A 26,617-nucleotide genomic window follows, 5' to 3' on the forward strand; every position below is an offset into this window, starting at 1 on the left:
AATGGCGACGGCGGCGATATCAGCGACTTTGGTGTTCGCGGCAAGACGACGTCCTTTGGCCTGTAGTTTATCTTCTTCCTCGACGCCAAGTACGAGAAGGCTTGTTCTCTACTCTAAACCTGGATGTTGTCTCTGCGATGGTCTTAAAGAGAAGCTTAACGCAGCGTTCTCTCTTTCCCCCGGGTCCGATTCACTCCACGACGTTGTTCTTCAGGTCTTACTAATCCAAATCTCAGATTTTGTTTCAGAATTTAGAATGATTAATTGGTGAATTGAAGATTCTGGATTCGTTAAGTGGATAAGCTTGAACATGAATTTGAAATTTGGAGTTATTTTTGTTGAAATTCATAGCATTTGGTATGATTTTGTTTCGGAATTGTTAAGTTTGGGGAATTACTGTGATTCCGAAATGGTATTAGAGCATCGTCGATTGCGATTTTAACGCATTTTTCAATTGGTTTTGAGTCGGAAGCAAAGAATTTAGAATTGTGAATGAGTTCATGAGAGTAATGTGGTTTCTTTGGGAATTGTTAGGTGAGAGATATAACTACGAATCCCGAGTGGGAGCGAGCGTATCAGTATGAGATACCGGTTTTGGCGAAAGAGAACTCTGATGGTAAAGAGGTGTGTGTTGTTCTGAATTCAAAGTCCTTCTTTGTTTGGTAGAACTGTAAAAAGATTCATATCGATTGATTACTATATGGTAGGAAATTTTGCCGAGGTTATCTCCACGTCTAAGTGCGGAAATCATACAGAAGAAGCTACTTGCTGCTTTTAGTTGATCAATATTACGTACACGACAACGAAAAAGAAGAGAAGAAAATGTGTGTAAGGTTGTGCTCTTTTGTGTGCTACTGAATAGGCAAATAGCAGCTACTCTAATATGCAAGAAAGCAAGAACCGTGTTTTTTCTTCATACTGCTTTCTCTTTTTCCTTTCTAATCACTTGAAAATATTATTTGCTTTATATGAATGGCCAATGCTGATTTGAATCTTACCATACTTTATCTAGTTTCGTACGCCGCATTTTGCCTCTTTGACTAATCCATTAATTTGAATGACTCCATAAGTGAATATGCTAGAATTGTCGCAATAGTTTCCTTTTTCCTTTCTCTGTATTGTTATTGTTAGCTTTTTGTTTTGATTGTTGCCAATACTATGACGTCTACTAGGCACTTAACTTGTTCGGTTTCTTTATAACCATTTATAATTTATTTTTTTGCTTTCTTCTGGTGTTGAAAAGAAAAAGGTTTCTTGAGCTTTCTTTAGATCATGAAAGGTATTGTTCTGGCAATTTCATTGTGAGGTGAGAGATTTTCTCAGAATAAGTCTTACATTATTACATTGATCATTTGAATTTCAAACATCTCTATTACTCTCACGGAACTGCCAGTCGTTCATCAACTAATTGGCTTTGTATATCTTTACTCGTTATCTACTTTTAGTATAGATTGCGATTTGTCAAGCTACACTAATTTTTCTTTCCATAACTTTCATTACTGACCATAATGTTTTTGTGCAATGTCATTCCCAGTATAGGTGCTTGCGATGCAACTTGTCGGTAACACCTTGCAACTCAGAATTCAATTTCTCTATGTCAAAACCGAAAGCAAGTTTGCTCATGTAAGCATTCATTATCTTGGGATATAATATCTACTAGTTGTTCAATCATTTAGGTCTCTTATGTTATTTGTCGATCACTCGGATTTTATGAGCGACAAATACATTACTACATTCATACTATGATAACATATTACTATATTTGATGAAGCAAGCTGGTTGCATTTGTGGTGAGAGACAACAATGGTTAATCAATCTTTATGGTCCTGCATAAAATGGTCCATGTATCAACGACATATTTTCTTAACTTGTCACCTTCATTGTAAATGTATCTACCTGATAAGCCTTTTTACATATTATAAAATTTTCTTTATCGATCAATCAGTGGTTGCATCTGTTGGCTGTATTATTGAGTAGAGAAAGAGTCATAAGATTATGGTTTAGTGGAAAGTATCAGTCTTGATCATATACTCATCATGTTCGCTAGTGCAAAATCTAATCTTCGCTTGAAACAAAACATCTTTTTGCTTAGTTGAACAAAAAGTTTGATAATAGTGTCGTTTCTTGAATTATTCATTCTCTTTTTTTTTTGCTTCCTTATCATTCTTTCTTTAAAGTAGTATAGTTTATATTCTTTATAGGGTGGGTGATAAAAGCAATTAGCTAGCTTTTAGGCATACCTTTGTGTACCTTAGTTGGTACAAGTTATATGAGTTTTCGCGTAAATGTGTTTCTATTCCTCATTGGCAATGGACGGATTAGCCTGATTACGCATATGATGTTATTCGTGAAATTAGCAAATAGTTTCTTGCGAGCTAGGGTTTTTTGCTCATTCGTGAAATTAGCTAGCTTTTAGCCATACCTTTGTGTACCTTAGTTGGTACAAGTAATATGAATATTCGCGTTATCTGTTTCTATTTTTTTTTGCTCATTGGCAATTGACTGATTAGCCTGATTACGCGTATGATGTTATTCGTGAAGTTAGCAAATAGTTTCTTGCGAGCTAGGGTTGATCGATTTTGTATCTTTTATAAGCTGTGCATTGTGAAGTAAGCAATGGTTCTGTAAGATAACAAATCAATCATATAGTTTGATACCTTTTGACCAAGAACTCAAAATCATATTTATATACTCCTATTGATGAGGATAAAGTTTACCATCTTTTGTTACCGATTTAGAATTCTTTATGTCACTCACCCTTTCTAGGATTCTGTTTCTACGTTTACCATTAATTTGTTTTTTGCAATTGAAAGTTATGCTTTTGTATATCTTTACTTTTGATATATCAAATTAGACATCGCCATAAAATCTGCATCCAAAACACGAAATGGATTGAACCAAAATATTTTGCTTTTGAACAGGTTTTAAGTGTTTCTATTAATTATTCGAATTAAATCGAAAATATAATAATAGTATATCCGAAAACCAGAAACAAGATTATTTCCGAAAATATTAGTTATTTTAAGTTATGATTTATAACCAAAAAAATTGTAATATTCTAGATATTTGGAAATTCTCATTTATATTTTGTCAAAATTATACACTTTCCAAAATTTAAAGAAATTTTATTAAATTTGAACCAAATTGTCAGTGACCTTGAGTATTGTAGTTTAAATGATCCATATATCTTTTTTTTTTTTGTATCAACTGGTGCTGTATTGATAGATATAACCATGTACATCAGGAGCAAACAAAGAAAGCATCGATTCAACAAATGAATGAGCTTAACAGCTACTACCAAACCCTGCTAAACTAAATCTTAGGGCATCTTTAATGGTAAGCTCTTAGAGCTTAAATACCCTTAAGAGAATATCTTATCTAAGGCCATAGTTTATTACCAAAAAATTCCTTCCAAACCTTCCCTTACTAAAGTAAAAACTCAAATTCAATCAAGCGATACCTCTCTTTCTTCATTAAACAACCCAAGAAGCCATTGGTGACACTCCGAGCTATTAACAAGGCTTCCCTGTTTGAAGATGAATTTTCCAAAAAGAATTTCTAGTCTTTAAAAGACTTTAAACATAGACCAGCCTCTATAGATTGATATCTATATGAAGGTGACGCTGCCGGTTTGGTTATAGCACTAACCAAAAACTCCTCTTGCAGCCCAAAAATCACTGTCATCCTTGTGACTTATCATACTCTCCAATGCCCACATTAGACCTTTGAACTGTGCCTCTTGTCTGTTATTTATGCTAGGCGTAACCCTTCTACTATGAAGCAGCACCACTCCCTCATGATTTCTCAACACCCAAGCACACCCTGCAAAACTGTTTCTATTTGACCAAGAGATTCCAACACTACAGTTTAACCAATCAACATGCGATTTTTTCCAAGTTTTTGTGGCCTGCTTAGGGTTGTTTCTCTGACCTCTAAGAGCACCATTATCAATGGTATCTTATCAAAATTTAGAACTAAGATTTGTTAAGATTTTTCTTATATAAGAGCATTTCTTAACAAATTTTAGCTCTAAGATTTGTTAAGATACCAATGATAATGGTGGTCTAACCTCACTAACTGGTGATCCTTCACCCTCACCCATCTCCATCTCTTCAACTCTTTGAGCATCCATATATCTACATCACTAAATATGTGTTATGGAATATAGATGATTAGCTCAATTGGTAAAGATCTCTGGCAAAAGTTTAGAGGCCGCCGGTTCGAGTAGCGCTTGGGACGAAACCATATAACATGCTTTGGTTTCGGGCCTGAGGGGATGTATGAGCTTCGGCCCAGAACCTCTTTGATTATTCAAAAAAAAAAATATAGATGATTGATTATTGACTGCAAAAACTAAATAATATAAAATAGAATATATCTTTAAATGGCAATCAAATAGATAAGATCAACATACTTTAAAGTTTAAATCATTCCATATATATATATATAACCTCAATGCGTTAACCCTTAAGCACACTCCTAAATCACACATCAGTTTTCTATTTTATTTATATACTACCACAAACTTTTTCACTTCCTAATCTACATTTTCACATAAATAGCTATTCTCAGAATCATTGCTTTTATATATGTAGACAATTAGTTATTATTATTTTTTTTTGGGGGGGGGGGGGTGTTTGGTGAACTTATGGTTCATTTTATGCTATACTAGCAGTTGACCCGCGCTCCGCGCGGGTGGTTAATAATTTTGTTTGTTAAATTTTTATTCATATTGTGATATTTTACTGTCTTTTTAATTGATTTTCAAAAAATATTATAACTATTTTTTTTTTTGTAAACAACTATTTTCTCTTTAATTATTATCTTTCAATACTCAAATTTTGATTAAAAGCATTTGATTCAATTTATGAAATATCATTTTATTTCTTTTAGATCATGTTATAAACTAATATTTCATTTTCAATTTTATTTTTCCTCTTTATAATTATATATATATATACAATTACATAAATGTTTATTTATTCTACGTACTATAAATTTATAATTTACTTCCATTCTAAAACTCAGTAACATATTTAAAATTTTAAACTATAATCAATTTAAAATGATATTTGAATTATATTATTACCAGTAGTAAAAAAAAATTAAGTATTGTTTTTCTTATTTTAATATTTCATTTATTTTTATAATTTTTTTATATAACTATTAATAGAAGTAACATAAATATGCACTAAATGAATGTTTTAAATTTATTTTAATGTAAAAACAAAAATGTGGCTTAGGTGGATGATTAGGTGGCATCATGAGAAGAGAGAAAAAGCTAACTTTATATATATACTAGCAGTTGACCCGCGCTACGCGCAGGAGGTTTATAATTTTTTTGTTAATTTTTTAATTTATATTGTGATCTTTTAATTATTTTAATTGATTTTCAAAACATATTATAGTTATTTTCTCTTGAATTATTATCTTTCAATATTTAAATTTGGATTAAAAGCATTTTCTTTTTGATCATGTTATAAACTAATACTTCACTTTCAATTTTATTTTTCCCCTTAAAAATTTTATATATACAATTACATAAATGTTGTTTTTATTCTACCATAAATTTAAAATTTACTTACATTCTTAAACTCAGTAACACATTTAAAATTTTAAACTATGATCAATTTAAAATGAAAGTTGAATTATATTATTACTACTAACTAATAAATAATGAAAGTATTTCTTATTTAACATTTCATTTATTTACATAATTTATTTTTATTTATATAAATTTTCTATTAATTTAATAAGTAGCATAAATATGCACTAAATGAATGTTTTAAAATTATTTTAATGTAAAAAAAAATGTAGCTTAGGTGGATGTTTAGGTGGCATCATGAGAAGAGAGAAAATGCTAACTTTATATATATAGATACTCCACGTATCTAAAGAAATAATGCTTTAATTTTAGGTTTACCAAAAGATGTGATGTTTCGTATATCCCAATACAGAAACTTATTTCATATAATTCTCATACTCATGCATACTATTTATAGACTAATAATTACTCAATTTGTTCCTAAGTAGTTTTAGTTTTAAGCTTTTCACACATTTAGAAAACAAATCAAATTTGATTACAATGTATCAAATTTTAATGATTAACTATTTTCGATTACTCTAAACAAATATTATTTAATCTTATTTTCTTACCATTTAAAATTTTTCTTTTACCACCCATTCTATAATTTATTTTAATAAGAATATTAACATTTCTCTTTTTTTTTTTTTCATTTGAAACTATGATATAAGCAGAAAAGGAACATTTTTTTAATGAAAATTAGTATTTACACTAACTAATTTACATTCTTTAAAATATTATACAAAAAATAGAATTTTGTACCAATTTTAAAATATATAAAGAAATGTTGAGTGGTGTAGTCTTCTAGTTATACGTAAAAACAGAAATGGAGACTTTTATTCATGTTAAAAGAAAAGTATTGTTGTTGATAAGGAAGTCCATAAAATATAATGGCATTGCTTATAATACGCAGCAACCACTTTGAAGTGCCCATTTCTTTATGCCTTGACATGACTCTTTTTCTCTCGCCACATCTTTCGAATATTCAAAGATTTCAAATATTTTAGATACATCTATTTTGCTTTATTTGCGGCTACTTTTTTCCCTTCACAATCTTTTTCAATTTTACATAAGCCTTTCAAGTTTTTCATCCATAACTTGCACATCATTTGTCTTTATTCTTTAACGAAAGCTTGACGATCATTTGTGATATATCATTAGTAACTAGACCCGATTCGAACTAGATTGTTCGGTACGGGTCTTCTAAAATACTCGAATAGGTTTTCGACTCAGAAGATTGAATTCGAGTATTACCCGATATCCGAATAAATCCGAAGAAATCCGAACATTTATATAAGCTCTAATCCAAACCCTTATGTTAAGTTCATCGGTAAACCTAGGTTTTATGTTAATTACCGTTCTTTTGTTTGATTGTGACTATTATTTACAACTATGAATGAAGTTAATTTGGCTCATTTTCTTGTCAATATGTTGATGTAAGATGTTTTGATAACAAAAATGCAAGAAAAACGAGTGAAATTGGTATAAACGAAAGCGGCTGCAAATAAAATGATTTTAGGGTAGTGTTGAACCTTTTTTTTTTAATCTAAATATATTTGAAAAATACATTTTTACAACTATAGTGCAACATATGCTTAGACGGTTTGCAATTTAGGAATCAAAAGATTACGAATAATAGACTTAGATGTTATCTTGAAACTGGAAAACAAAAGTAACTTACTAAGACCAGCTCTACCGGTGGTACTAATTGGATTGCTCTGTATTTTTGTGGACCAAAATTGAATGCAAAAATATTGTGAAAGACCCAATATATAAAGAAGTGTTTTTCAGCAGATGGAAGAAACTATTAAGCAACATCATGTGCCTAAAGGTGGTTGGTTGATGAATAAAAAGATGTTTATTTTTCCCAATTTCTTTCTTTTTCAATTTTTTTTTCTTTAAACAATTTATATGGGATACTCTAGTAGAGATGGTCTAATATAAAACTAAGTAAGTTGGAATATAACCCAAAACATATATAATATCAGTATATAACTATTGAAACTAGTCTTAGATGTCTAAATCCGAAAACCCAAAAAATCTGAACTCTCACACTGCTGATAAACTTTTCCTCTAATCCCTCTATACATACATAATCCAAAAATATGTTAAAGGTACAGTAACATGATAATTGCCCATTAATTGATCCGACCATGACTTATTAGATTAGTTGTCTAATCCAAACAAAAAAATACAACAGTACTAATCCATGTAAACCAATACATTTGCATGTAAACCAGTCTTTTGATCTGAGGTTAGGAATCAGACACCACCTATTAGTTCACTTCCATGTTAGGTCATTATTATTTTCCAGCATACATTTCCAAGTCAGTTGTTTCTAGTAACTAAAAAACTCAGGTTTAACATGTATAAACTTAATATGACTTTCAACTCTAATTTACCCTCACTAAAAGATTGGTGAGGAACACAAATATAAACTTTAATCCAACCCTAGAAAATATATATCCAAAGAAAATATCAAAGCAATTGTCAGATTACTTTCTTTTTCGTATAAAAGAAAAGTACTAGTAATAAAGTATCTTTAAGTGAAGCCCATATCTTAAGTGTCATTAGCTCCAGGGGGCAGATCCATAAAACTAAAAGAAAAACAGAAAAAAAAGATATATGAAATTGAAAATTATGGGTTAATGGTGGTGGTGAGCATCAAGTAGTAGTATTCATACGTGGTTAGGCGAAAATGAAGAGATGGGAACGAACACTTGGAACTCCACTCTTTTCAAACATATTTGTGATTCAATTGCAAGTAGGTATCCACTAGCTCCTTCATTTTTGTGATAATTGAATACTAAGTCATCATTCACTTTCTATTTTTTTATTTATATATACAACAATTCATCGACAAACTAAGTCTTATGATTATTTACATTACAAAAACTTCAAAATCAATCCTAATTTTATTAGTATATATCTCATATCGGAAAAGATTTACCGATAATATATAACATATCGGTTTTAAGTTGGAAGTCCATATTTACTAAAACGTAAAATTAGAAAATGAAAGTGACTACTGACTAGGATTGCCTAATAGACGTGACAATGAAAGGTTTGCTAGAAGAATATTTCTACAATCTACACTTAAGACGATTTGATGAGGTCTTTGATGAATCTGTCCCAATGAAATATTATCAAAGAGATTAAGTTAGTCTAAATCCAGTTCAATCCTAAAATCAACATGTTTCATAAAAATTGAAATATGTTCTTCAACTGTTTTTCTCATATTCTCCATATATATATGTTTATTTGGTATCATAGTGATCACTACTATTATCATAGTGGTCACAGTGAGACACATGACCATTGTTCTCACCTTCCAATGATTAATTATGCATAAGAACTCTATATAATATAATTATTCTTTTCTTAATGATTTTTTTTTTTAATCAAGCCTAAGGATATCATCATGAATAATGGGTGGAGAATTCTATATACGTTTTCAAAGTGGAGCACTATATCCCATAACTTTATTAGATTTTTAGGTTACACTCTAGTTTTGCAAAGATACTCTCTAAGCTTGCCATAGTTCAAGAAAACACTTTATTTAGTTTATAGACTTTCATCATTACTAAACATTTGTTTGTAGTTTGTCGGGATAACAGTAGCATTAAATAAATGTAATGGATAAATTAGTATCCAATTAACTAAAGCACTAAGAGGATTCACATCGAATTTGGGTATTATGTTCAATGGAAAAGAGCTTGAGATAATCATGCAATTTATTACAAAATAAGATTTGATGTTGATCTACAAAATATAAATATATCAATCCTCTCAACACTTCTAATCATTTTTGGTTCTAATACAATCTAGAACATTTCATAACATATTACTCACCACACATATCATACATTAATACTTTAAAAACTCATTTTATTCAATCTTTTATTTTAAATAATTTGAGTTTTAATGATTTTATATGATTTTGTTTGTATCTAATAAAAGTTGTTATGAGTTTTTGTAAAAAAAATTCAAATTCTAATACAAATATGTAAATATCTTTATGTCATAATTCTATAATATTTAACAATACTATTGCATGTGGATCCTTCTAGTTCTATATAAGACATGATAAATTAGCCTTATGCGCTTATGCTCCCCTAAATTGCGCACTAGATAAGTGATTGTCATAATTTAGTTGACAACTTTTTGACTTGATTAGCCGTAAACACATCGATCCATCACTAAATTAATAAAGAAAACATATTCTAGTTCCGTAAGTAAAGGGTGGTTGCATTCGCACTTGTCACTATAGGTTGCAACTTGCAAGTGCCCTTGGTTTCATATGATATATGTTCTCTGTCGTAAGAGAGTCAATTTAAGTCGGAAATACATTGGCTACGCCGGTTACATGCAAGAGTGTAGCCGTATGAAAGCCAACTTCTCGAATTTTTCTTTAGGAAACAAAAAAAGTATTTGTTGTTTTGTGGCAAATGATAAGTCCATTGATGGACAAGTAGTCAAGTACTATTATATCAAGAATCGAGATCCGCTCACTACATATTTGTAGGAATTAGGTTAATAAGCCGGTCAGTTGTGTCCTAATATTGACAAAAAAATATATTCGTTTCGATGTTGTAATACTTATACTTCTTTGTGTATCCAAATAAGTAAATATGTTATGATGTTTTGGTAAAAGTTATATATAAATCTATGATATTGAGATTAAGTTCTGTTTTGAGTTTTATTTTAATAATTGAGAAATTTTTTGAACATACATAGTTATAAGTTTAGTTGCCAAAAATACCACTTATACTGTTTCAAAATTACCACAAAAAGATTTTGGTTCTCAAAATATACCACAAATTATAACAAAAAAAGTTTCAAAAATATAGAATTTTTTTTTTTAGGTTTAGTGTTCTACTTTAGATATGGGGTATAAAAATTTTAAGAGATAGGGTTTATCGTTTAAGATTTTTTAAAAATGTCACTATAGGTTGCAAGTGTAAAAAACGTCCAAACCTGTTTGGTATGAGAGCCGTCCAAGTCTATAGCCGTCTAAGTCTATAGCCGTCCAAGTCATATAGCCATCTAAACATATTGATGCATTGGAGTCTATAGCTCGTTTGGTATGAGAGCCAACTTCTCTATCTTTTTCTTCTATTATAGAAAGTACTTTACTCTTCTTTTGAAAAACCGAGAAAAATATTTGTTCTACGTTGTAATATTTATACTAGTAAATATGTAATGATATTTTGGTGAAAGTTATATATAAATCTATATATGACACTGAGGTTAAGTTCTGTTTTAAGATTTATTTAAATAATTGAGAAATTTCTTAAACTGTATACTTTTAAGTTTATTAGTTGCCAAAAATATCACTATTGGTGTTTCAAAATTACCACAAAAAGATTTTGGTTCTCTAAAAGCATGTTCTTTTGATAATTGTGCGATTTCTCTCGCGACATGTAATTAAAGAAGCAAGTGACACAATAAAAGAAAGATGAAAGAGAAATAAAAAAAGAAATGAAAAAACAATTAAACTTTTTTTCGGTCGCCGTGTCTCTACACCGAATAAACCTAAATATACAACAAATTAAACACAAAAATTTCAAGAATTTAGAATTTAAATGTTTAGGTTTAGTGTTCTACTTTATATTTGGGGTATAAGATTTTTAAGAGGTACGGTTCAGGGTTTATGATTAGTTTTGATTTTTGTTTTTTGATAATTCGCAAAAACCAAAAGTTAAATGGTATTTAAAATGTAAAAAAGAAAAAACTAAAACAAGTGCTCTTTTTGATAAACCAAAGCTTAGTATGTCATTTTTGAGAATTTCCTAACTATTATCTAACTTGTAATCATTTTAAACATTACAAAAGTTTAGAAAAATTACCAAAAGAACCGAAATGAAACGAATCAGCCGTAATTAACAAAAAATTGGAATAACTTAGGCTGCTTAACACTCCCAATCTCACATTACATCATAATTTAATCTGCTTTTCTTACAAAGAAAAAGACAAAACATAAATAACTTCTTACAAAGAAAAAGACAAAACATAAATAACTAACTGCGGTTTATACTCGAAACCCCCAAGTCCTTCCCACGTGCTTTGTGATGTGAACATCTCAACATAAAAACGTTCGGACACTAAAACAAAACACACACGTAGCTAACACTAGACGTGTAAGATTTTTCAGGTTTACGTGTTAATCAAATTGGGCCAAAAACACTTTAACAAAAACAATAAAACTAAAAGAGCCTATGACGTGTGCAACAAGATAATAGTGATAGCAAAAGCATCATCAGAGAAGCATTATATGATATATGAACCCATACCAATAAAAAACAGCAATTATTTAACTTTCTTTATTCAATAATAACGTATCCTCATTGGTCGTGTCCTGATAGATAATCATATAATTGTATACTTTATACTTCTCGATCAAGGGATGAAAAAAAAACAAGTTTCTCATGGTTATCCAAAACTCTATATCACCTTTTTGATTGTGGTTTTTTTTTTTATATAAGAAGACCCGTTTCATCATCATACTCTTTCATCAATAACAGAGAAAACAAAATAGAACAAAACTGTTCTTAAAGTTATATAACTATGGAGGGTGTAAGTGCAACTATGCATAAGTGTAGACCTTATTTGTTAATGATATTTTTGCAATTTGGAGCAGCAGGTACGTATATTGTGGTTATGGCAACTCTTAACCAAGGCCAGAATCGTTACGTTGTAATTGTGTATCGTAATCTTGTGGCTGCTCTTGTCCTTGCACCTTTTGCACTCATCTTTGAAAGGTCAGTCTTATATGTTTTGTTTTTGTTAAACAAATATTATTAATTTGTTGATGATGATGACAAAATGTTTCTTAATTACCATGTTGTAATTGTTATACTAAAAGTGTTTCTTACTGTTGCTAAAACATCTAAGATTGTCAAGAAACCGATCTTTAAGCTTTCAAGAACTGAAAATGTTTTGTAGGAAAGTGAGACCGAAGATGACATTTTCAGTTTTCTGGAAAATAATGGCACTTGGTTTCTTAGAGTAAGAACAATTCAATCTTCTCATTTCACATTCTTAAGTCTTAAAGTGACAAGTACCCTTATTACATACTTATCATATCGGTATGTGTGTATAGGCCAGTCTTGGATCAAGGTTTTGGTTACCTTGGGATGAACATGACATCAGCAACATATACATCTGCGATTATGAACATTCTTCCTTCTGTCACATTCATAATAGCTTGGATTTTAAGGTAATCCATGGTTTAAACACTTATTAATCTAAACCTAGTTAAATGTTATAATAACCATTGATATATATGAACAGAATGGAGAAAGTGAATCTAGCAGAGATAAGAAGCAAAGCAAAGATAATTGGGACATTGATTGGTCTTGGAGGAGCATTGGTAATGACATTGTACAAAGGTCCACTTATTCCTTTACCATGGTCTAACCCGAGTATGAATCAACAAAACGGACATACCAATAGTTCACAAGACCATAACAATTGGGTTGTTGGAACTTTATTGATACTCGTTGGTTGTGTTGCTTGGTCTGGTTTCTATGTTTTACAAGTAAGCTCCTTACCTTTTTCTTATAATCATACATAATATATACTAATCAATCCACAAATAATACAAAAGTATAAGCTTTTGTGTTAGTTGTTGCATTACGTTTCTTCTTGAGATATCTTTCTCGTGAACTTGACTAGCTACAAAGATACTTAAAACATTTATATATTTTGAAACGCAGTCCATAACAATAAAGACATATCCGGCCGATCTTTCACTATCATCCTTAATATGCCTTGCCGGGGCTGTCCAAAGCTTCGGCGTCGCGCTTGTGGTGGAGCGACACGCTAGTGGATGGGCTGTTGGATGGGACGCAAGGCTTTACGCACCTCTTTATACGGTAAGTATAAAAATTTTTACGCGTAAATAAATCTCTTAAGACAAAAATACTAACCAGATTTTGGTTTAATAAAGGGAATAGTAAGCTCGGGTATAACGTACTACGTTCAAGGAATGGTTATGAAGACAAGAGGGCCAGTTTTTGTTACTGCCTTTAACCCTCTTTGCATGGTTCTTGTAGCTCTCCTTGCTTCTTTCATTCTTCATGAACAAATACATTTTGGATGGTACGTTAACGTTACATAAATGTCGAAAACATCTAATTGCTAATCGAAATACGCGTTCTTGATTTCGATATTTTCGGTTTATGTCATTGCAGTGTAATAGGAGGGGTAGTGATCGCGGCGGGTTTGTATATGGTTGTTTGGGGAAAAGGAAAAGACTATGAAGTATCAGGATTAGATCATAGCCTTGGAAAGAGTAGTAGTATCCAAGAATTGCCAATTACAAGTAAAAGTGACGATGACAACAAATTGGCTTCTTCTATAGCCGACGGCAACAACAATTTGAGCGTTCACGGTGGTGGTGCGCAACGTAACACAACTGGAGCATAAGTGGAGAAAACATTTCTAGAGTTTATAGTATTTTGTATTCTACCATTAATAAATAATTATATGTATTTTGGATGCATATGTTATTAATTAATTATGTTATGTTTTGACAGTCACGTTATAAAGTTGTAATTGATCAGGTAGGAATTATATAATCACGAGGTTCATGAGTAGGTGTGTCTAATTTTTAAGTTTAATAAACAATGTGTCACGCAAATGTGTGGTCGTCTCTGGCTTTGTTTACGTACACATGATTGTTAAGTCTTGGGGATTCATTTTTGTGTTTGGATAATTAAAATCCAACTAAGAACCACAACACATGTTATGCTACTCTTAGTTTCATCTAATTAGCTTCGTTAAATTAGGATGCGATCATACAAACACTAATGCATTAAATATCATCCGAACTCCATATTTAAAATGTGTTTGGAAGAAAATAATCTATTAGGATAAGTGATTTTGCGGAAAATTCTCATGTTTAAAAAGAAAAATTTTAAAAAGAAAAGACATATTATTTCTAAAGTTCGATCAATTTTTAATTTAAGGTCTTAAATTGAATCTCTAGTTTAAGATTTGATTATTAGAAGGAAAAATAATTTGCATCCAAGAATGGACTCATGTTGAGCGAACTAGAATTAGTCTCACATCTGTAAAGTTTATATTGTTCCTAACTAGTCCAAGTTTAAGATGTTCACACTTTTTTAAAAGAAATTAAATTTGATTCTAAAAGCACTTTTTTTTTATATTTTGTGAGTAACAATTTTATATAAATTTAAAATAATAGTATTTAATTATTTGTTTTGAAGTTTACATCATCATTATTAATATTAAGTAATAAAGAATGTATGAAAATTGAATTAGTTAACTAGGAATTAGAAAGTATACAGTTAATTAATACATATTGATGACTAAATTGATTATTAGAACTTGATCCTACTCCATGTTCTAAAAATCCTATCCAAGGTTCGATTACTCTCTAGTCTCTACCTAATCGCTAGGCCCACCTTATCTGCATCGATTAATGACTAATCTCTTAAAAAAAATAGTCACACAATTATTACTCTCAGCCTAATCTTGCATATTTTTAGATTGTATAAAATACATTTTTTTTCTTTTTTCTTTCAAATATTTAGATTGGGTGTTTGTGATCTTTAACAATAATTTATATTTATATTTTAGTGAAACTCATTAAAAATTTTGTTTTAAAAATTCATCTTCATGTCTTTTATAGAAATTTTTAGAACAATATTATAGTTTTGTAATTTATTTGGTGTTTTTTCAACTCGATAGAACTATACATACATTTAATAACATATATTTATGATTTTCTTTAATTAAAGAAAATAATCCTAAAATTTTAATAATAGTCTCTGACTAATCCTCGTTTAATCTCAGTTATTTTTGTTAAGTGCTAGGTCTACCTCGCCCTTTTTAAACAATGATCCAACTAATTAACGTTGTTTAATGCTGTCATTTCACTCTTTCCATTAGTATATTTTTTTGTATAAATATATATATATATATATATATGTGTATACATATTTACATATGCAAAAGCCAACCAATCTTGGGGTAATAATCAAGTCATCAAGATATGAATTTGTCTCTCCAATCTTAACACTAAAACCAGAAAATTTTGTTCCAAACAAAACGACTCAGGTGAAAGTTGGAGATACGCTTCAAAACCTTGATTAGTGCATCCATGGCTATAAGATAGTGGCAAAAACACATGTGACACTAAAGGCAACATAGACACAACATTCAAAAGAGTGTTTAATGTTAAAGCTTTGTGTTCACTAACCATTGTTGTGGATCAACATTTTAACTTAACAGTACAACAAATATTCTTGGTGAAGTCTTAACAACTACACCATTTTTTTGAAAATTCTTGTGTTTTGTTTGTGATAAGAACTAGATGAATAATGTCTTGAAGAACATTATTGGATGAGACATGGGAATATATATTAAAATTCGTGTTCGGTTCAGTGGATGTCTTATGGAACAGCAGTTAAAATAAATAAGGTTTGTGATACCAAACAAGTTCTAGATATATCCCATAAATGATTTTCACGTACATTCTCGAAGAAGGTTCGATCTTTACAAATATATTGCTACATAAAACATTAAAAAAAAAGATTGAAACATGTAGAAAGTATATTATATATCGGAATTACGACAAGAAAATATAGTAAATTCTGACAACTGAATTAGTCGGAAAATATTTATATCACCGTTTTTGTTGGAAATGATAGTTAGAAATCGTCATGTTTTCTTGTAGTATATATAAATAATAATATCTTTTTAGATACTTGATGAAAAACTTTAAAATCATATCTTGGGAAAATTATGAATCGAAGTTGCTTCATAAAGAGATGTTTTTAAAGGATCTAATTAAAGCCAGATTCCTTTGGCTAATTGTAGCAGAAACATATATATTCTATGCCATCCAATAAAAATCTTGGTTATTATCTTCACTTAAGCTTAGTGCTAGATTAAGTGGAACTAATTGCGTCACGTTGGAGCACTAAGACAAGACAATACTTGGTGGTCAATAAGGGAGAAAACCCAACTTCTAAAATGAAAATTTTTATAAATAGGAAACCAACAAAACACACAACACTTGAATAAATAAACTTAAATGTGCAGGATAATGCATTATTCATTGCCAAGAGGTCCACTTGAATTATCCATTTCTTTCTTTTTTTCATTTGGGTTTTGTTATTTTAAGATTTCTTTTTTTTTTCTTTTCCTTTCAAATATGTATACATATCATTTAAACACACTTTAATCACACCACTTCAATCTAGCAAGCATATTGAGGAAAGATGAATCTGATTCGAAATATGTTAGTATTATATTTATAGGTCTTGGTATTTGATCACTAATGGATAAGGGTATTATCTCTTAGTTGAATTAGAACCAAAAAGTATTAATTAAGTTTACAGAAAAAAGAATAAACTTTATATCCAATGGGAAAAAGGATGTAAAAGATATAAAAATAGCAGTAAATAGGATCTAATTAGTTATAATCAACTATAAAAGATTACAGCATAAGATATCGTATTTATGGTTAGTTTTTGTTATAGCAATATGTGTAGATTTGATGCCCACATAAATTAACCTACTTTCTAACCTCAAACATTGACATTTAAGAGTGGAAACGGTGACAACATTTTTAGGTGAAAATGGCAATGGCATCTAAGGATAATGATAGTAGAGTTCTGATTAGAGTTACAAATTCTTATTCAAAAAAAGAAATGTCATAAAAGCAAGTTGAAATTCGTAACTTAAGTCTTAAGCATACCAAAATATTATCTTATGGTAGGAATCATGGAAACTCGCGAAAAAATACTCTTAAACTTATAAAGATTGATTGTTGAAAATGTTTGCGACTAAAACTTATGATCGATGATCTCTAAATCCAGCGACAAACAAATAAACAGGTCTGGTCATTGTCGCCAGCGACAGATAAATGAACAAGACCAAGTTATAACCACATACTTAATCATCTTTCAGTCAGTTTTTTCACATTTGAACTGGGAATGTACAACTTTAAAACAATAATTTGAAGGGTATGTCGTACCAAAAAAAAATGAAGTTAATGTATTGATGTGCTTTTTTATCTTTGTCTTTTAGAAGTTGAAACACAAGAAAAATGTTTATCATAATTAAAATTTTTTTGTCTCCGATCCTTTTAAGATATTTGTACATTAAAATTAAAGCGACGATATCTAGCATTGATTATGGTCAATGGTTGGATAGACGTCTAATTTGGCGAATCAAATTATACAATTTACTATAAAACTCATATAACACTCATTGGCAAGTTTCCTATATCGAAAATTACTTTGCCCACTTACCTAGCGAGAAGACTACGTTATCTCATATATTTATTGATGCACTTTGTATAAAGTTTATCTGAAGGTCGCGTGTTCGCTCCCTGCTAACTGCACTATTGATAAAGTATGAAGGTAAATACTCTATCGATTAACCCTCTCTCTCTCTTCTTGCTAATTGATTAACGATGGTGAATATAAGAACCCTAATTCATAAAAATATAACAAACACACAAATGATCACACATGGTGCTTCTTTAATTACAACGTTAATTCAGTCCCACTTCAGTTCTTCACATACCACCAACTCATTACTCATGCTTTTCTTCATGAACATATCAATAAAGATATATGCAAATTGAAAGACCTAAAAATTAAATCATGTATTTAGTTTTAAGCGATTTGCCTAAATGAAGTGCCAAATGGTTAAGTGATTTGTCTAAAATGACATGTTCAGATTTCATTCTTCACAGTTTTAGGGAGTTTTCTATTAAATTTTAAAAGACATTCTTATAAAAGCAATCACAACATTAAATAAACTAACATTAAATAGAATTTAAGATCAATATATCAAATAACACTTCTTTCTAATTTCACTAGAGCGCCGCTGTCATGATTATACGATGAAAGAAAATTTAGCAAATATACGTGAAATGTGCGATGAATATTAATTGAACGTTTTTATCATGAAAATTACATGTTTTCTTGTTATGAAATTATATTAAATTCCTATGTTACCCAACTATGAAGGATTATTTGTGCCAAACATTGGTTTATGTAGTTTAAAAATAAAAATAAGAGCTATATAAAACTTTAACTTTGCTCATAGGATAAGACGATATCATGTTTATTGGTATCTATTTCATAAATAAATAAATTGATAATATGTAAGATAATGTATCATCAATTGAAATAAAATACACGATAAACAAAATTTTATTTAAAATTCTTTCATTGTTTTCTAAAAATATATAATCATTCAATAATGCACATAATCTAAAAGTTATTAGTCCTTCTATTTTGCACATTTTCCTTAGGAAAGAAAGAAAGAAATAAAATTTTCCAATATACCTTTTTTTTTTTTTTTGATAATGCACTTTGTTTTTTGTTACTCATATCTTTGCATTATAATATTCGAGAAGATACGTAGACGTATTATTGAACCAACAAAATAAAAATTGTATTTTATCTTTTAAAAATACAACTTTTTATGGACTATAAGAAGGATCATTTCCCATTTGGTTTTTGTATTCTCATCAAACAAGTGTCTCTTCATCATTCACGAAACATCTCATATCTAGAGAGTTATATATATATATACATATATATAGAATCATATAATATATACAAGAGCAAAAAAAAGTATGAAGGGAGGAGAGAAACAATGTGGAAAAATTGATAAATTGAAGCCAATAATAGCAATCATATCACTTCAATTCGGATATGCAGGCATGTACATCATCACTATGGTCTCCTTAAAGCATGGTATGAACCATTGGATCCTTGCTACATACCGTCACGTTGTTGCCACCATTGTCATTGCTCCTTTTGCTCTCGTTCTTGAAAGGTATGTATATGTTTCTTGATGATGATGATGATGATGATGTTGTATGCTTTATTTGGTTTGGTTTGGTTCTTATATCTAAACTCTAAAGCCATGCATGTATAAATACTAATTTGTTGCATACTTTTTCAGGAAAATAAGGCCTAAGATGACATGGCCAATGTTCTTTAGGATTCTTGCTCTTGGAATCTTAGAGTAAGCTTTCATATATACATAAACCTTATCTTCCTTTTTCATGTGCATGATACATATTAGTATATATGCATGGATGATGCATCTATATATTATACGCACACATAACACACACACACAAATATATAATATTTAAAAGAATTTTTATTTAATTTATATATACTACATATACATATATAGGCTTCTCAAGGCCTAATTTAGGCGAATGGAAAAAAAAATGTGACGTTTTATTTATTTTCATGTTACAATATGCGTCATGTATTAAATTAGAGTACTTTTTGTAAAATATTGGAGATATCTCACGTATTATATTTCTTAATCAATGAATCTTGATTAATAAAAAAAACACTAAAAATACATATTTTATCAATATACCAAATCGAAATATATAATTTTTGTGTCAAGATTTGCAAAAGAAAACCCAAGAGGATAACATATATATAGTTGATATATATAGTTTTTTTGCACGAGGTATATATATATATATATATATATGCAAGTTTTTAAAAACCTATTAATCAACAAATTCTTATATATTAAAAAAACATTCAATATTTTTAATAAACACAACTTTTTCCATATAAATGAGGTGTAAAACAATATAATATTTGGTCGAATGAATCTATACGAAAAAAAAGATTCTACTCGTGAAGATTCTTGAATCTTGATGAGATCATCACACTCATTGCTGTCTTCTCATTAGCTCTATATATGTTTCCTTTATTATCTTTTTAAAAAGAATGATTGTGAAAAATCTAGAATATGATTGGTTAATCAGAAGATGATACGAAATTAAAGCATATGATTAGATAATAATAATAACTTTGTAATTGTTATTGCTTTGTCTATTCAGACCACTCATGGACCAGAACTTGTACTACATAGGAATGAAAGCCACATCAGCTACATACAGTTCTGCCTTTGTTAATGCACTTCCAGCTATTACCTTCATAATGGCTGTCATTTTCAGGTAATTAAATTTGCGTAATCTGCGGTACACTACGGATCCATTTTTTTTATAGAGATATCAAAAAATCCGTAATCAAAACCGCATTGGTTTATAATTTTTTGGTAATAACCGGAATATTACCATATTTTCAGTATATAATAATATTGTTTTTAATTTTGATTAATATAATAATTAATAAGGATCCGATTTGTGATACCGGGTTGTAAATTTTAATTTTGAACCGATCCAAAATACATATTTACTGGATTAACCTTAATGATATGAAAAAATAGTGTTTGAGATATTGGTTTTTCGGAAAATTAGTTACAAAAATGATTTTAGTACAAAATGTACTTCAGAAATGTATATATAGATAATATATAGTTTTTCTTCTTCTAATTTTTCTAATTTTATTTTAATATAATCAGGTTAGAAACTGTAAATTTGAAGAAAGTACGAAGTCTTGCAAAGGTGGTCGGAACAGTAATCACTTTATTAGGAGCTATGGTGATGACTTTGTACAAAGGTCCAGCCATTGAGCTCTTTAAGAGTGCTCATACCTCTTTTCACGGTGGCTCCTCCACTAGCTCCTCCGAGACAACTGACCAGAACTGGGTCACTGGAACCTTAGCCATTATGGGTAGTATCACTAGTTGGGCAGGTTTCTTCATTTTACAAGTAAGCAAAGCATTAGTCACTTACATTAAGATTTGGATTAGTATATGTAACACACCATATATATTGGTTAAAGCTATACATAAGTATAAGATTTTACATGGTATTAACAAAGGGAATGGTGTGTATTAATTTTTAATGACATTGTTAATTTGTTCAGTCATTCACGTTGAAGAAATATCCGGCGGAACTGTCATTGGTTATGTGGATTTGTGGCATGGGAACGATATTGAACACGATTGCTTCGGTCGTGATGGTTCGCGACTTGAGCGCTTGGAAGATCGGTATGGACTCGGGCACGCTCGCGGCTGTTTACTCGGTAAGTTTTCATTTATTGGTACTTAAAGATCTTTGATTGTATATAATTTCATTCAAGTAAATATTAATGTTTATATGGTAATTGAATGATTAAATATCAGGGAGTGGTTTGTTCGGGTATGGCGTATTACATACAAAGCATTGTGATTAGGGAACGAGGCCCGGTTTTTACGACTTCGTTTAGTCCTATGTGTATGATCATTACAGCCTTCCTTGGCGTGCTAGTTTTGGCTGAAAAGATTCATCTCGGAAGGTAAAATCTTTTGACATTTACGATTCGCACGACAACGAGTACATTAGTACAAACCATATGTAAACTAATGAGTTGTTTAATTTTTTGTATATGCAGTATAATAGGCGCGATTTTCATCGTGTTCGGACTATACAGCGTCGTGTGGGGAAAAGCGAAAGACGAAGTGATACCGGTTGAGGAGAAAGTAGGATTGCAGGAGCTGCCAATCACCAATATATCAACAAAAACAGCAGAAGGTACTGGTGGTATTCCCATTGCAGTAGACAAAGGTGTGGTGGCTAATAACATTAACTAAACCAAAAAAAAGACAATGCTCTCTCAATTTTTGAAGACCAAGTTTCCAAGAAGGGAAACTTGTTTTATCTTTATTACTTGTTTTGTTTTATGTTGTTTTTACATTTTCAAGTTGTCTTTGTGTTAAATTGTTAAGATTCAAGTATATATATAAAAACAATGTTGTATATTTTCTGTAATTGTGGGGATATCACGTAAATGGAAGAAATTTTAATTTGGTTAGTAGTGTATCTCATTGTGATTGCTCAAGTTTAGCTAATGTTAAACTATAGTGTATCTTGTATTGATCGAGTACTCAACTATCGTATAAGAAAAGCCTTATGATAAGATTAGTCTTGAGCATTCGGGTAACAGTTCATTCAGGTATCAGTTCGGATATTTCGAGTTTCGAGTAGCTCTTGTACTATGTATTTCGGATTCTCAGTTTGGGTTCGGGTCGGTTCGGATGATTGATTTCGAGCCTCGAGCCTCCACGATAAACTATTGCAGATAGATGTGTTGGAACAAAATGTGATTTAGTAGAACACAAGCCAAAACATATCGTCTCGAATCTAAGTTTTAACTCGAAACCTAGTCCAGATTTATAGTGCAAAGTCTTAAAATTCATATCCTAATGTCATGATAATGATTACCACTTTTAAAAGTACAAAACATAACTCACTACTCTACAACAGCACATAGAGAAATTAAGCTACATTGTTCCCGCGACTGATCATATGATTATTCGCTTTCCATTTCACCACCGTCCTCTGCAACCAGACCAAAATATCATATTAGTTCTATAAGATATGTTCTGATGAAATGTGATGTAAGAGATAAAAGGATTCGCACCAGTCTTTGGTTCTTCTTCGTTTTGACTTCCCTCTCCGTCATCTACATTAGCTCCCTCGTCTTCTTCTGCGTCCTCTTCTTCTTCTTCTTCTTCTTCTTCATCTTCTTCTTCTACTACTACTTCTTCATCTTCTTCTTCCTCATCCTCTTCATTTTCTGATTCATCGCTCTCGCTTTCTTCTGCTTTTATCAGCTTTGGAGGCGGTACGAAACTTGTAGTTGATCTTCTCCTTGAACTCGACACAATGTTGCTTGTGTCAATACCCTCAAGCTCCTTTGTTCTTTCTTTCCTTTTTTTGACTTCCTTGATCTCTGTCACAAGTTAAAAACAGATACATTGTTAATAATTTGTATGGTTTCACCCCAGAATATCTCGAAGGTGTTTGCGCTTTCCTAAAGGTAGAGGAAACTTCGTAAGTGTGAACCATTACCTTTCTCTGAAGGATTTGCAGACAAGCCTTCTTTGGCGAGTATCTCCTTAAGTTCTTTTACCAGAGTATCCTCGCGTTTCTCCTCAGGAGCCTGCTTGGCTTTCCGGTAAACCGATGGAGCAATGCTAGCAAGAAAGAAAAAAAATCAAAAATCCTGGAGTATGAACTAACACAGATTTTAAAGATCTACCAGGCGTGATTAAAAACCTCATTCCACAAGATTTGATGATTGATTTAAGATGCTCAACACGCCTCCCGTAGCCAGTTGTCGGAGTTTCCTGTTTCTGTAGTTATAAAATATTAGACGAACAGAAACCAAACGATGTTAATTATGCACTGTTTTAATAGGATTCTAGATAGGTACTACAACAAAGCTGCTATACCTTCACAGATTTTTCTGAAGATGCTTTTTCTCCTTCATCACTGTCGCTCTGTGAATCTGTTTGTTTTGTCTTCTTCACAGATGGAAGTTTCTCCTTTTCACGTTTCCTCTTTCCGGTTATCTCTGACTTCGATAATTTTCTTTTGACAGCGGTCTTCTTTTTTACAGCTACTTCCATGTCCTCATCCTCGTCTTCACCATCTGAATCAGACATTTCTTCACTGTCTGACTTTTTAGCTGGTTTGCTCTGGACCTTCTTAGCTGCAGCTTTCGTCAGAGGCTTAGTCTTAGTTGTAGGTTTTGTAGTTTTAAGAGCTTGCACTTGCAGTACCTAATGGGCAATAAAAGTTCTAAGAAGATTGTATCTCTCATTTATAACAAGAAACATAGTAAATTATATTTACTTACTTCATCTAATCCTTCATTAATGAATTTCTTATAGGGGTCAAGAGAATACTTTTCTAATTTAAGATCTTGCTCCAAAAGTCGACGAAGTATACCCATTGTAATTTTCCTGAAACAAAGCAAGCATTATTTAACAAAGAAAAATTTATTTCCAAAATCATTGATGACAGCAAACTGAGATATCGAAAGATGTTTCCTAATGTTTAAAATATGGCATCTGAGGAAGGACTTTAGAAAAGAAGACGGATTTGACTTACTCAGAATTAGCGTTAATATAAGAAGACCTTTTACGAAGGGCTTTCTTTATGTCACTCTGAAGGACCTCTTTGCTGTCCTCATCGTTTGTTTGCTCAGCTACAGATTTGGACGTGTTATCCTCTGTCAGAAGTCCCATTACAGGTGAATCTTCTGCTTTGTCATCATCACCAGTTCTATCTTCCTTGACATCTTTTTTCACGTTGTGCTCTTTTGATAACGTTTCTGCCTCTTTTGCTGGAGTTACATCATCTTTCTTCTCAGGTTCTTGAGAATTTTCTGTAGTTTCATCATTCTCAGCACCTTCTAGGCACTGTTATCACCAAGAAAACATATCAAAACATAATTAGTCAGCTGCAAGTAATAACATCTTTTCTCTATTTCATGCAAAGCTTGGCCTTAACTATGAAAAGGATACCTGAACTAATTGTTGTTTAACAAAGTCCTTATGCACATCCAAAGCATGTTTCTCCAATTTCAGATCCTCCTCCAGCAACCTCCGCACACCCCCACAGGTTAAGTTGCTGCAAAAAGAAATTCCAGATGATTCTTCTGCTTCAAAAAATCTTTCTCGAAAAAATTAACAGAACCCCTTTATACCATAAATAGGAGATATCATCAATCTTTAGCCCTTCCTTTATATGCAAATCTTAGTCTCAGATACTAAACGAAACCTCAAAATCAAAATCTTATACAAAGCTAAATTTCCATTTCTTCATTTCAACTCAGCTATCACCAAATCAATGTTTCCGAACAATAAAGTTTTAGTTTCCCCACAAAATCCAACTCTACACATCACCAAACCAATTTCTCCACAAAATCCAACTCTACATCCTCACGAAACCAATCTTATACATAATTAGCCTACCATAAACAGTGAATGCTACTTGAACATCTCAATTTACAAACCTAGAATCATCATTTCATCGTCTCAACCAAAATTTAACAAACATCACTCTGACCATAAAAACCTTGTTTCTCCATAAAATCCAACTCTACCTCCTCACCAAAACCCATCTCATACAAACCTAGCCTACCACAAACACTAAAAGCTACTCAATCATCGCAAATTTACAAACCTAGAATCATCATTTCTTCATTTCAACCATATATCACCAAATTTAACAAACATCACTGACCACAAAACCCTATTTTCTCACCAAAATCCAACTCTAAATCATCACAAACCCTATCTTATACAAATCTAGCCTACCACCAACACTGAATGCTACTCAAACATCGCAGTTTTAAAAACCTAGAATCATCATTTCTTCATTTCAACCATATATCACCAAATTTAACAAACATCACTGACCACAAAAGCCTAGTTTCTCACCCAAAATCCAACTCTAAATCATCACAAAATCCAACTCTTATACAAACCTAGTCTACCACAAAACTCAATGCTACCTCGAACAAACACACCTAGATTCTCATTTCCTTTCTTAACCATAGTTCAGCAAATTCACAACTGTTAGGTATTTCCGATGAAATCGAAGCAACGAGAAAGAAAAAATGAAGCAACGATTCCTTACTCTGCTTTGTCTCTGAAGTAGGCTGCTCGGGACTTCATAGCCGCGAGAATCTGGGATTCGATATCTTCTGTTGTTGTTGTTGCTTCAACGTCCTTCGAATCGATTTTGTCACCGGCGATCTCCATGTCCGTCGCCGTCGTCGAGTCGCCGCCAGACATTTTGCTCTCAGAAGTAACGGAGAAGAAGAAGTTCAGTAGAAAAAAGTAGATTTACCTCTCTTTAGTGTGAATCGAACATTGTGGATAAATAATAAATAAATAGTCAAAATAGTGATTCTGTTGGGTCAAAGGGCATATCTGCAAATTGGTAATTTTTTTGCTGTCTCTCCATATGTGAAAAGATATATTACTTATTCAATTTATATTCGGGATGGGAAAATTCCATAAAAATTCCCCATCTAATTTTAATTTGGAAGTTTAATACCCAATGTTATTTGGTTGGAAATAAAATGCATGGTTTATTAAATTTTGGTCTATTAATACATTAAGTATATAAAAATTGTCGAATCAAATAAACCGTTTAATCGGATTGACGGAATCACTAAACCGAGGTTGACGAAATTACTAATCCCTAAACATACGGGTAATTTGGGGTTATCCAAAGACTGCATTATCCTTTGCTATTATCACAAATCGAATTGGGATCGATAAACCCTAAGTTTAGTGTAATTCCATTAACCCCGGTTT

The 26,617-nt window shown here is 31.1% G+C and overlaps 4 protein-coding genes across 8 annotated transcripts; 3 read left to right on the forward strand and 1 right to left on the reverse strand.

Moving 5' to 3' along the window:
* LOC17882762 lies at positions 1-1,919 on the forward strand. 5 transcript variants are annotated; one of them, XR_002833320.1, is made up of 5 exons: positions 1-214; positions 535-624; positions 708-833; positions 1,535-1,623; positions 1,772-1,919. XR_002833320.1 is itself a non-coding variant. In XM_023780980.1 (3 exons), the coding sequence occupies exons 1-3, from the start codon at positions 2-4 to the stop codon at positions 780-782; spliced, it is 378 nt and encodes a 125-aa protein (XP_023636748.1). In that variant the 5' UTR covers position 1; the 3' UTR covers positions 783-1,000. The 5 variants fall into 5 exon arrangements, 1 of the variants encoding a protein (XP_023636748.1); XR_002833321.1 differs by having other exon boundaries at positions 1,776-1,919; XR_002833318.1 differs by lacking the exon at positions 1,772-1,919 and having other exon boundaries at positions 1,535-1,770.
* A 10,135-nt stretch (positions 1,920-12,054) lies between these two features.
* On the forward strand, positions 12,055-14,184 carry LOC17882039 (WAT1-related protein At4g08290). Its single transcript, XM_006289055.2, has 7 exons — positions 12,055-12,345; positions 12,530-12,592; positions 12,687-12,803; positions 12,878-13,124; positions 13,303-13,461; positions 13,536-13,687; positions 13,780-14,184. Exons 1-7 carry the CDS (start codon positions 12,152-12,154, stop codon positions 14,012-14,014), a joined length of 1,167 nt encoding a protein of 388 aa, XP_006289117.1. The 5' UTR covers positions 12,055-12,151; the 3' UTR covers positions 14,015-14,184.
* Positions 14,185-19,116: 4,932 nt separating this feature from the next.
* LOC17884281 (WAT1-related protein At4g08300) lies at positions 19,117-22,314 on the forward strand. Its single transcript, XM_006287882.2, has 7 exons — positions 19,117-19,414; positions 19,544-19,606; positions 20,457-20,573; positions 20,981-21,230; positions 21,388-21,546; positions 21,647-21,798; positions 21,895-22,314. The coding sequence occupies exons 1-7, from the start codon at positions 19,212-19,214 to the stop codon at positions 22,091-22,093; spliced, it is 1,143 nt and encodes a 380-aa protein (XP_006287944.1). The 5' UTR covers positions 19,117-19,211; the 3' UTR covers positions 22,094-22,314.
* A 274-nt stretch (positions 22,315-22,588) lies between these two features.
* Positions 22,589-26,128, reverse strand: LOC111830050 (DNA ligase 1). Its single transcript, XM_023780651.1, has 9 exons — positions 25,932-26,128; positions 24,815-24,920; positions 24,399-24,709; positions 24,145-24,250; positions 23,738-24,067; positions 23,562-23,638; positions 23,355-23,479; positions 22,924-23,235; positions 22,589-22,841 (listed from the first exon to the last, which is right to left on the reverse strand). Exons 1-9 carry the CDS (start codon positions 26,087-26,089, stop codon positions 22,813-22,815), a joined length of 1,554 nt encoding a protein of 517 aa, XP_023636419.1. The 5' UTR covers positions 26,090-26,128; the 3' UTR covers positions 22,589-22,812.
* Between the last annotated feature and the right edge of the window lie 489 nt (positions 26,129-26,617).

This window comes from Capsella rubella, unplaced genomic scaffold (assembly GCF_000375325.1).
Source record: "Capsella rubella cultivar Monte Gargano unplaced genomic scaffold, Caprub1_0 scaffold_6, whole genome shotgun sequence".
Taxonomy (NCBI): domain Eukaryota; kingdom Viridiplantae; phylum Streptophyta; class Magnoliopsida; order Brassicales; family Brassicaceae; genus Capsella; species Capsella rubella.